At 43.9% G+C, this 12,518-nt stretch overlaps 1 protein-coding gene across 5 annotated transcripts in view; it reads right to left on the minus strand.

Annotated features, from left to right (window-relative positions):
- The window catches only part of PTPN11 (protein tyrosine phosphatase, non-receptor type 11), an 89,877-nt gene that overhangs the window by 17,866 nt on the left and 59,493 nt on the right, over positions 1 to 12,518 (minus strand). For 3 of the 5 annotated variants that reach the window (XM_013990362.2, XM_021073562.1, XM_013990361.2), the window contains exons 8-13: positions 11,887 to 11,966; positions 11,607 to 11,765; positions 9,610 to 9,741; positions 5,394 to 5,560; positions 4,443 to 4,510; positions 3,772 to 3,923 (exon numbers count right to left, since the gene is read on the minus strand). In XM_013990362.2, the coding sequence (XP_013845816.1) occupies positions 3,772 to 3,923; positions 4,443 to 4,510; positions 5,394 to 5,560; positions 9,610 to 9,741; positions 11,607 to 11,765; positions 11,887 to 11,966 (758 nt within the window). The remainder of the gene's footprint in view (positions 1 to 3,771; positions 3,924 to 4,442; positions 4,511 to 5,393; positions 5,561 to 9,609; positions 9,742 to 11,606; positions 11,766 to 11,886; positions 11,967 to 12,518) is intronic. The other 2 variants (XM_013990364.2, XM_021073563.1) reach the window with 1 other exon arrangement.

Consider the following 12,518-nt stretch of genomic DNA (forward strand, 5'->3'; position numbering starts at 1 on the left):
ACTCTGACATAAATAAATAAATTAAATAAATAAATAAGGGAGAAGGAAAACTCTTCCGTATAGTAGGCTTCCATCTAATGAATGAAAAGGGAATGATGAAAACAGAAAATCGCCACTGTGCAAATGTCACAGTGGTCATTTTTCTTGGTAAGAATTGCAAATAAATGTGAAACTGGTAGGTAGAAAGTATAATGAAAAAGTGTTCATCTATATAGTCTGAAGCATCTAGAAGATATTAATTAAAAAGGAAAAAACAGGAACTTAACAATGGAGAAATCTGACAGACAACACAACACCTTAATCATCAGATCAAAGTTAACACCCCACCAGGAGTGAAACAAACCAAGAGGGAGTTTGTGATGTGATGGACCAGAAAGGACATAGCATCACTTTTGCAACAGTCCTGTCAAAAACACATGACCTGAAATCTAATCAAGAGAACACATCAGACAAATCCAAACTGAGGGATATTCTTACCAAACAACTGGTCTGAACTCTTTAAATATGTCAAGGTCACAAAGATTAACACTGCAAACTGTTCCAGATTAAAGGAGACTAAAAATACATGACAAGTAAATGCACCATGTGACCCTAAACCAAATAAAGGATATTGGGACAAACTGGCAATATTTGAAGTCTGCAGATTCAAAAATAGTTTTGTAAGACAAAAAAAAAAAAAAAAAAAAAAAACAGCTACAACTCCAATTCGACCCCTAGCCTGGGAACCTCCATATGCCATAGGTGTGGCCTTAAAAAGACCAAAAAAAAAAGTATTATATCAATGCTAATTTCCTGATTTTGAGGATTTTACTATGGTTACAGAAGAGAATGTCCTTATCTCTAGGAAATACACATCAGGGTATTTGGAAGCAAAGGGACATAAATGTTAGCAACCTACAAATATTTCATTTAAAAATTATTTATATATGTATATATAAAGTTATTTTGTGTGTATATATGTATGCATGTTTCACACACACCTACTATAGATATATATATACATAATACACACACATATATATGCAGAGAGAGAATGGGAGTAAATGATAATAAAGTAAGTGTGTTAAAATGTTAACAGTTAGGAAAGCTGGGTGAAGAGACTTTCATACACTGTTTCTGCAAATTAAAAAAAAACTTTTTTAGCTGCGCTCATGGCAATGCTAAATTCCCAGGCCAGGGACTGAACCTGCACCACAGGAGCAATCCAAACCACAGCAGTGACAATGCCAGATCTTTAACTACCACCTGGCTGAGCCACCAGGGAAACCATTTCTGCAAATTTTTAAAAAATTGTTTTAATACTGTAAATGGAAATTAACAAAGGTAAACAGCAGTGTGCAAGAAGATCCATTTTTAAAGACTTGGGAATTTTATCTTCCTCGCTCATTTGCATTTCCCTGGCTTCCCACCTCCGTTTCTGCATTTCCTCTTTCAAATGCTGTTTCTCTACTTCCTTCCCCACCCCACCCCCAGATCGCCACCCCTGATTGTTATTTCTTTTTTTCATTTATCCCTCTAGAGCAAATTCTTTCATTCTCACAGGTCCTTAATGCTTCGTAATTTTGAAAATCACTATATTTCAAAATAATCAATTACCCTAAATGAGTTTTGATCTTCTGCTTAATTTAAAAATCAGACGGGTTTAATATCTTTAAGTCTGCCACTTAAATCTTCTACTAAATTAAAATATTTCTTACCTTACCACAAAATCAAGTGGCAAGTTCCTATACTGAATCAAACAGTACAATGCAGAAAACTGTATATCACAGAATCCAATTTTTAAAAATAAATATAATCTAAGCCACACAATTTTCTGTTAGTTCAAAGGCTCATACACCAAATAGTTGTTAAAGTGCTGGTACATGCTGGCACCAAAAAAGTATTGGCTGAGGGGATGAACGCATGCATTCAGTACTCATGGGACCGGACCATCGAGGACATCAAGTTTCTAGAGTCCATCCTGAGTAATACTTAAACTATTCTACCTCCCCGACCCCACACCCCCCATAAAAGAGCAGCAATAAAGATTTTATTTAAGTAGTTCCTATATCCAGGAGTTCCGTCTTGGCGCAGAAGAAACGAATCTGACTAGGAACCATGAGATTTTGGGTTCGATTCCTGGCCTCGCTCAGTGGGTTAAGGATCCCACGTTGCCGTGAGCTGAGATGTAGGTCGCAGACACAATTCGGATCTGGCGCTGCTGTGGCTGTGGCGTAGGCTGGCAGCTACAGCTCCAATTAGACCCCTAGCCTGGGAACCTCCATATGCTGTGGGCATGGCCCTGAAAAGACAAAAGACAAAAAAAAAAAAAAAAAAAAAAAAAAAAGTAGTTCCTATATCTAAATTACAACTTCAGATTTAGGGTCAGAGGGACCATATATGGTAACGGGAAGATCTGAAGTGTCAGAACAGCTGGGAGGGGAAGTCCCTAAGTTCTCCAAAACAAGAAGAAAAACCAGAGCTTCTGAAGTAAATCAAGAGCTTTTCCCCCAGCTTTTCTGAGCAAGACTACATTATGTGCTTCAAGATGTTCCCGAATAATTTCAAATTTGTACCAAATGTAATACACTCTCTTTGTATTTATTAAGGACTCCTTCTCCTTGGGTAAATTTTGCTTTAAGTATTCTGGGCTCCAATAAATATAACCAGAAGACAATTATAAAACAGCCTATAGTAACCATCTTAATATTTCATAGCACACAGCATAACACAAAGTCAGACTTAAAGTACTAAAGTTCAAAACCAGTAGCTTGCAGAGCTTCTGTGCCTGCCTGATTGCATCTCTCTCAAGCGTCCTATCTTAATAAATCTATTTCTTCCCTAAAAAAAAAAAACAAAAAACAAAAAACAAAACCAGTAGCTTGTTAACTGTTTGACCTTACCTTTCTATACATGTGCCACTTCTAAAGACGTTTTTGTACAATGAAACAATCTGGTGAGTACTTTTGTGTGGACTGAGATCTTACTCACTCTGGCTAACCAACCATGCTTTGGTAATGTGGCCACTAGGCTGCTAGGCTAGAAATTTTTCAGTTAGGTGGCAGGTCCCATTTTGAGAAGACCTTACTTCCAATTTTAAGAAGCTGAGTTTTCTGACAGGCAATAAAGAGCAGGCAAATAGCGCTGATGTTTAGACACTCCCCTGTCTGCAGCACGGCAAAGGGTTAGGGGTGGGGCAGAGGATAAGCACAGCTCTCCAAAGGAGCAGTCTCCTCAGTCCTAATTAACTCAGCTTTGTGTCTGCTCTGAGTAGCTTCAAATGGAAAGGCTCCAATTTCACATTGTTCATTAGGCATGACTTATTAAAACTGAAATTTTACTGTTTCCAATTCAACCAAGTTGGCAGATCCAGCCCGTGTGCTGTGTAAGAATGAGGCATTCCTTTAAGAGATGGAATCACGATCAATACGGCCTGGATCAAAACTGGAAAAGGCTGGAAGCATCGAGGCTTTGAGTTCAAAGCTTGCCACGTGAGCCTGGGAAAATCCAAACCTTCCTGTGGTTGGTCCCTAGTCTGTCAGGCCTGGTGCCCCTCCCTGAGCTACTCTACACTGAAAATTCAGAGTTGTGAAGTAAGGAATAATTTGTGCCCGGAGAGGCCCTACCTGGTTGGGAACTTGTTCCTCATTCTCAAAGAAAGAGATATCTATCAAAGTCTGTCCTCCTGCTCAAAAGGAGGGCATATCTAAGCTGCCCCCCCAAGAAAACCAAAAAACAAAACAAACAAAAAAAAAACACTGAAAATCCACACGCCAGCTTTCTGCTTGGTACCTGTTCTTCTTCAATCCTGCGCTGTAGTGTTTCAATATAATGCTGGACGGCCATATAGATGAATCGGTACTGTGCTTCTGTCTGGACCATCCCTGACCTCTGAGACCGCACCATCTGAATAGTTTTGGGAACGTCGATGTCGCAGTCAACACCTACAAAGCAAGCACCACGAAGCATCAGGAGAAACTGCAGAGACGAGGTGAAGTGGTTTAACGCACAACGTTCAGCAGACTCTAAGGCAAAGCAAACTTAGTTTTTAATATTATAACTGAACATGGTCCAAGGGCCACAGCACTGGCCCTCCAATCAATACCAACAATCCTAGATGACTACGTGGTAAAGTGTCAGAGGTGAGGAGTCCCTCAAGTCCTCACAGTACTGCCCCATTCCACCAGCAGGGATTGGGCAGCTGGGTAAAGACCACCACTGCACGTTCAACAAAGAGACCATAGCAGCAGGATCTGCAGCACCTAGGCTTTGATTTATGTCAAAAGCTCAAAGAGCATCACTTTAGTTCTCTGGCAAACATGCTGAAAGTTGAAGTCTTTCGCCCAGATTTTTGTGAAAATATTTTAACATTTAATTGTTTTCCACGGGTTATTTTCACCAGCACTTTTCTTCCAGAAACGGACAATGGGAACCGTTAGTGTCTTGCCCTCCGGATGACTTACCTTTCTCTCTGATGATGTCAATAAGAATATCAATCACAATGAACGTCCCTGTCCGGCCAATTCCAGCACTGTGGGCAGAAGGACAATGAGCAAGGACAACAGAGTCATTCATGAGAGTTTTATACTCAAACCAAGCTATTAATGTTAATAGAAACAATGTTTGCTCTTGGGAGTATTTATAAGATTGTCTATTTATATTTGCAAATATATTAGCAAAGAGGACAGGGCTTTGGACTCAGTCCATCCTGCCCTCGGAGCTCAGCTTCTCCAGCACGATGTATCTGAGGCAAGCCCCTTAACCTCTCTGACCCTCAGTTTCCTCATCGGTGAAATGGGTTGCTGTGAGGATGAACAAGGGATGAATAACAAGGAGCTCAGATGTTGGGATGGGAGCTTTACAAAAAATGAATAAACAACAATTCACACATATCTACTTGCCCAACATGAGAGAGATTTAGGAGACCAAACTTTCCCCAGTAAAATAATGAAGCCCAAACTGTAAACACAGGTGTGGAGACCATGGGCATAGCTTCTGGAACCCTGTGTGGGGAGGGGTCCAAATATTCTGAAGCAAACAAGTATACCATCAGGGAAAATATATATACCTTATTTCCATGGAAAAAGAGAACAGAATCACAATCAAAGAGATGAATCCTAAATTACTATATTAAAAAAGAAAACCAAGCAATCATTACCAGACTAAGGGCTCCTTGAGAATAAGGACCCTGCCACCACCCTCTGCCCCACCACACCCTGAACCTGGCAGTCCCGTAGGATCTATGGGAAATATGCTTTGGGGTCCAAATGCCCCTTAATGCAGTTACCCACACCTCAAAAAGAGACTAGATTCTTCCCACTGTTAAAAAGTCGGGGACAGACAGGTGAAAACAAGCCCCCTGGGTATTAGGAGATGGGACAGGCGGCATCCTAGAGGCGGAAGGAATTGGTCACCTGCAGTGAACCACCACAGGCCCTGCATCCATGATGCTCTCCTGCTTGTGGTGGACCTCCTCCAGGAAGTCCAGCACGCCCCCAGGGTCACTGGGCACTCCATGGTCCGGCCAGGTCCGAAAGTGGTATTGCCAGACCGTTCTCTCCGTATTCCCCTGGAGTAGAGCCAAGAAAAACCAGAAAAGAATTAAATAAATCAAGGGGTTGAGGAGGAGCCCGGATCCCATCTTTCCCAGATCCTACACGAGCTGGGGCCCAGGCCGACAGAGGCTGTTCACGTTCCATGTACAGGTCCCTCCACAAGTTTCCCAGGTCTCTCTTCCTTTTGGGTCTGGCTGAGCAATCCCGGAGGCAACCCCTTGCCTCTGTCATAAGAACCAAGACGTCTCGCACAGCAATTTGTTCTTCAGGGAACCACGACCTGCAGCAGTCTCTGAATCATCAGCGGCAGAGAATGTCCCTGTTTCTCCTCATCCAAGTGTAGCTCAACTTGCCAGGCACCTGAGGCCTCTGGGACTCAGGGCTCTCCTGCCCAGATGAGAAAACAGGTGCTCCCTCAAGACACTTGTTCCTTTGTCCTTTTATATCTGGCCTTCCTCTTCTCCCCCAACAGACACTTTTATTATAATATGAGAGTAAATTTCTGTTTGGTGCAAAGCAGATAAGATGACAGGCTTTGCAATCAGATGGCTGGATTGAGGCCCAAGTCCCAGCATTCACACCCACAGTGTCCCCTGGGCATCGCCAAGCCCCAACTTCTTCATCTGCAGGTGGGGATAAGAATCTCTATCACAACACCACTGTGAGGACTGAACAAGGCCAGTCACACACACAGCCGCTGCACAGAAGCACACTGGCACTCTTGTGAGGCATGAGCATTAACAAAGGTCAACAATGGTACCAAGACCACAGAGAACCAAAAAGCATCATGCTCTGGGTCTACCCAGAGCAGATGACTGTAACAGCACCATTCATCACTATGCCTTCTTCCTAAATATCTGGACACAATCTGAGCTAAGTAACATCCTTTTTTTGTTTGTTTGCTTTTTAGGACCACATCTGCGGCATATGGAAGTTCCCAGGCTAGGGATCAAATCGGAGCTGCAGCTGCCAGCCTACACCACAGCAACTTGGGACCTGAGCTTCGTCTGCAACCTACACCACAGCTCACGCCAACAACGGATCCTTAACCCACTGAGCGAGGCCAGGGATTAAACCTGCATCCTCATGGATACTAGTCAGGTTTGTAACCCATTGAGCCACAATGGGAACTCCTAAGCAACACTTTTAAAGCAGATCTTAACGACAGAGAGAGTAACTAGACAATGTCCACCACCAGTGACCTTCAGAACATCCACGGAATCTGAACCACAATCAAGATCTTTCCTTAAATTACGTGCATTTAATCTGCTGAGTCATGAAAAAGATTTTTCTGGATGTTACCAACAAGCTGAAAATCAAGGGGCTACACGGGTCCCAGAAAGGACAGGGAATGAGAGCGACGCAGTGGTCCTGAGCAACCTTGCTCCTCCTCCCTCATAAATGGCCACTAAGGTCTCTGCCCCAACTTCTCCTTCCCAGACAATAAGGAGACTTAAATAAGATCACGTGATAGCCCTTTAGGAAAAAATGGAAGGTGCTATACAAAAAGCAGACAATCTGTGAGCAATTCCAGAGAAGTGATCTGTCCCTAGTTAGCACCTTCGTCCAAAGGTGCAAAATACAAGCCCAAACGCAAGCATTTCCCAGAACTGCGACTCCAAAATCTCTGATAACAAAAAGATGGATGGTTTATCACTAACACTGAAGAAAAATCCACCTGCTACTGAGAAACACCTCATAACAAGAAGATGTGTGGTTTATCACTAACTGAAGAAAAACCTACCTGGAATCTTTGTCCAATGTCCTCGAAATCCCGCTCTCATTTCTGCCTGACAGCTACATTTTTCCAGCTCCTCTCGCCATCTCTGCAATCGACTGCACCTCCACCCTCTCACACCGTCAGGAGAACTGACCCCGGCTGACATCAGATCTCCTCGGGAGCACAACCACCTAAGTTTCCAGCTCACTTCAGTCCCCCGACCCCCTCATGGAACTCACCAGACTGCCAAGCCCTCCTCCACTCTCCACCTTCTTACCCAGCTCCTGACCATCACCCTCCATGGACCTCCACTCCCTCCACCCTCTCTCCATCCACTGTACCCGCCGGCAAAGCCCCAGGCCTGGATGAACCCAAGCACTCACTTGCTCTGTTTTGTACCCAAGAGACAGAGTGTCCTTGGAGAAAACCAGACCAGGTGATTGGTATAACTAAATGTTCAAGGTCACACCTCACTTGGGCACCCAGCACAGCCCAGAAATTTACTGCATTTCTTGCCTCGCTACACAATTTACTAGTTCATCCATCCTTTCCCACTTTCTTCAAACCCTTCATCTTCCTATTCCTTTTGAATGTCAAGGGATGTCCCAGCCTCACGCCTGATAAGAGAATTTAGAGAAAATCCATGTCAGCGCTCCTCCCTGCACCTGTGGCCACTTTGCCTCTTTCAAGAAGTACTGACCCTCATCAGGCAAAGCCAACCCAGCCATGATCCTCTGTACCCTGCCTCCCCTCCTCGCCCAACCCCAACCTTTGCCTCCCTGGTCTCTTTGCCTTGATGTCTCCAAGGCTTCTCAAATGTTACGTGTCCAGGAGGTTTTGCCTAAATGCCACCCCCGCCCCTCATTCACGCCATCATCAAATCCCTTCCCATTTATTTCCACAACTATTTCCCTTCAGTGCTCTCCTTTCCACCGCCGCTGCCACCACTTACTGTCTTTTACCTAGATGATCCCAGCCCTACCATCCTGACCATCTTCTCCCAGCTTTTCAGACCTCTGCCATGCGCCACCACCACTCAGACTCAAAACCCTAAGATGTCGGACTCCTCCTCCGCCTCCAATAGTCGAACTGCCCCTGAGCACCCTGCAGACTGCACCCCCCCCCCCGACAAGGCATCTCTTGAGTCCCTTGCTTTTCTCCCAGTTTATTCTGGCATTTTACATGACATTCATTTCCAAAGGAAGAAAAAAGTAGCATAACAAGGTGAGGAGGCCATCAGACCTAGACCAGCCGCTAGGGTCATCCCAGCCCAATTCTCCCTATGGGCTGTTCGGACACCCTCCTGGCACCCATCTCTGGATGTGTGAACACTTGGCATGAGAACCGCCACCAACTCATGAATAAAACTTAGATTTCTTCACATGAGACTATTCCCAGCTTGGTCCCGACCTCTCTCAACCCAAGTTTACTCCCTCCCTCAGTTCCCACTTGCCTTCATTCCCTATAAATCCCATTTCCCTACAGCTGGCACTTCAGAAGCCTGGCCCACAAGGATGCTTCATCTGGGAGGCCCTCTCTCCACCTCTTCTCCCACAGAAACCCCATCCTTAAAGGCCCAACCTCTTCTGAGACGGTCCCCAACACACAGGGGAAGTTGGGGAATGAAGCCCAGCCTCAGCAGAACCATCACACCTTAGACAGGTGTGGCAGGTGGTGTCTGCTCAAGAGCGTAGGTATCTGTGTACAAGGCACCTTGTGGCTACGTAACTGCAATTCCTTGAGGACAGAGGCTGTTACATTCGCCTCTGTGTCCCCAAAGGACCTGGAATGAGTAAGCCCCTATAACCACAAAATTAAACTGAAACCAAATCATTCTGGATTCAAAGCTAGTTGACCTAGGGACAAACTCGAACCATATACAATTAAAATCTGACATCATGGAATTTGGTCATTAACAGGCCTCAAGGCCTTTGCACGTGCTGCTCCCTCTGCTTGGAACACTCCTCTCCTGACCCTCTGGCCACTCCTCCACCTTCAGGCCTTGGCTTCCATGGCTCCCTGTCAGAGAGGCCCCTCCTGTTCACTCTGCCATGGGTACCCAGTCGCTCTCTAACCCATCATCCTGTGATTTTCACAGACCCAACACAATCGGAGAGCTTAGTTGGTTTTCACTCGTGAACCTTCCACCTCCCTCGGCTCTGTGGGTGCAGGGATGGCGCTGATCTGGTTTGCGATGTACCAGTAGTACCTCCACGGTCCCTGGTACATAAAAGGTACCCAACAAATGGACGTCAATCAATAAGTGAAGGAATGCCTGAATGTTTGCCAACAGAAGTAACTGCACCACACTGGATTAGCAGTTACAAAGTCTCTAAAGTACGACAATATACTTACTTGTCCGACCTTTGAAAGTTTAAGTTCTCTTAATGTATAGTCATGAGCGGCACTTTCTTTGACGTTCCTAACGCGCATGACCCCGTATTCTTTTAGCGCATACTCATCAGGCCAGTATTTGACACATTTACTCTGGAAGGGATCAGAGAAAAGACAGTTAATCTCTGTGAACTCTGGTATGAAAGCCTAAAGCAGCAGAGAACCACCAATGTTTGAGTCTTAACGACCGCTAACTTGGAAGAGAGCCTATCTGGTATCTAACTGTTGGATTTTCAAAGAAAAGGAAAGAAGAGTTCAAATAAGAAAAGTCGGTGCATGGTGAACCAAGGAGAAGTGGGAAGAGAAAGCCACCACTGCAGAGCTGTCTGCCCTAAGCCACAAGTCAGAGGAGAGCCGGTGCTCATTTATTTCTCTCCCAAAGAACCTGAGGCAGAGAGAGGGGAACTACCCCATGCAAGGGTGCTTGTCTAGCAACCACTGAGCTCTGAATTCCGGAATCTGCCAGTCACTCTGCAGGGAAGGCGAGCAGGGACTCTGGAGGTGGATGGGCTGCCCAGTGAGCCAGACTGTCTGGTTCCTTTCCGCACCAGTGTGGGAGGCCTCCGTGCCTTATCTAACCTAAGTGTGAATAACTCCAGCACAGAAAGGCAGCTGATATGGGGTCTGAACCAGCTGCTTTTTCTATATCCAGATCCATTTGATACCTGCTACACATGCCACCTTCACATAACTGGGTGCCTGGGAACGCCAAGCCCGCAATAGCTGCTGGCTTCAGAGCAGGCAGATTGGAAAACATGGCACCAAGAGAATCATGCTTGCTGCCAAAAAGGAAGAGATTTCGCTCACTGAGAGATGAGTCTGCATGTATTTGGTGATGTATCCTGGGCAGAGAACGCTTTTGTGTCTTGTTTTTTCCTGGGAGCGGTCACCCACACCACTCACTTTCCACAACCACCAAGACACAAACATCAGCAAGAGAAAGCTACCTTGTACATCGGGAAAACAGAGAAATTCACTGTTATTACACAAGAAATAAGACAGCAGCTACAGACATTCCCCACGATGATGAAGTGGGGAAAAAAATGGTAGAAGGAAAGTTCGACAGAAGAATTAATGGATGGTGCTAGTTTTTTGCTTGGCACAGTTTATGCGGTCTTTTATTTATTATTCTGAATTTGTCTTTCCCTCTAGTATGCTGCAGATCCAAATACCTCTTTGACAGATTTGATTCAATTTTTATTATCCCAAATAAACACTTACTATTAAGTGTATCAATGCGGTTAGTGGTCAATCCATTCTGAGGACTGCTGGTCGCTCAAGAGAACACAAATTAAACCACAACTCCTAACACCGTAGCTGACACTACACTTCTGCAAAGTACTGTGCTCCCCTCCCAGCTTCCCAAACTCTTGATATAAACCTTGGCAAACAAATTCTAAACTGCAAGCCCTAATACTTTAGCTTTAAATTAAAGCCCAGGAATCAAAGGCAGTCCAGAGTCTGGTTTTCCTTCTGTGCACCGGGGGAATACCAAGGGAGGAGATTATCAGAAGGTCTGCATGAAAATTTCACTGGAGAAGACAAACAGCAGATTATACCCTGCAGAAGAAAAGATTAACTGAAAGATGTATAGCAAAAGAAACTTATCCAAAACAAAACACAGAGGGGAACCAGGTCTCAATGAGCAATAGGACAACTTTAAAGAGCCTAATATACGTGTAATTGGTATCCAGAAAAAGTGGGTTGAGGGTACATATTTGAAGACATAGTAAACATTACTCACATTTGAAGAAAATTGTAAGTCCACAGACCCAAGAAGTTCCATGACTTCCAAGCAGAAGAAATATAAAGAAAACTATACCAAAGTATGTCATAACCAAATTTCTCCTGATCCCTTTTTTCCAGAGGGTAAGAGAAAGTGAAATGTGTTTATTCAGTTCTTAACATGATCAACCTGACATGTCCAATACTTTAAAAAAGCAGAGTATGTAGTATACCTTTCCTCTCTCCACTTCTTTTGTTGTCATGACAATTACTCGGGAGTTCTCCTGAAATACCATCCTCCAAAAGTCATTCACCGTGTTTTGCAGGCAGCCTTGGGTGGCAATGTAACTCTTTTTGGGCTTTGAGTTGTTGCACTTGGTTTCAAATTCAGGCTAGAAATTTAGGAAGAAAATCCTTCAAACATCTGAAAGCTGCTTTTAGGAAGGAAGGATTTATAATACAAAAATCGGCTAGCAAGGTAAAGTCAGAAACACTGTGAAAAGCCAAGTTTACCATGATGATATTTGCATTGATGTAATCTGAAACAGGCTCATTGGGATCACCATCATGTAAGACGACTCTGGTATGATCAACTGGAAGAAAACGAGAGCATAGTCACAAAAGTACCCAGACCTCTCAGGGCAGGTCAGTTCAAATCAGTTCAACCTCAACTTCGTCCAAGTTGTGTTCATTTAATGATTAAACAGCATCAAAAACTAAACTCTAAGTGAATATGACAATAATCTGAACATGAGGCCTCATAATGTTTTCTTTAAGGAGACTAAAGTAGTAATGTCAATTCCCTGGTGTTGATAATGCACTATGGATAGATAAGACATTTTCACTGGGAGAAGCTGGGTAAAGGGTACAAGGGAAACCCCCTACATATCTTTGTAACTTCGTGTGTGAATCTAAAAATCATTTCAAAACAAAAAGGATTTTAAAAAAAAAAAAGAAGAGTAAAGTACAGATAAATAACAATGATATCTGAGATATGCTTCAATATAATTCAGGGAGAGAAGCAAAGTGTAACAGAATATAGATGAATCAAGACTGGGCATGAGTTGACAATTGTTGGAGCTGGGTGATGGGTACCCGTGGGTTCTTTATACTACTCTACTTTTGAATATATTTTAAACTTTCCA

The sequence above is a fragment of the Sus scrofa genome, chromosome 14 (assembly GCF_000003025.6).
Source record: "Sus scrofa isolate TJ Tabasco breed Duroc chromosome 14, Sscrofa11.1, whole genome shotgun sequence".
Taxonomy (NCBI): domain Eukaryota; kingdom Metazoa; phylum Chordata; class Mammalia; order Artiodactyla; family Suidae; genus Sus; species Sus scrofa.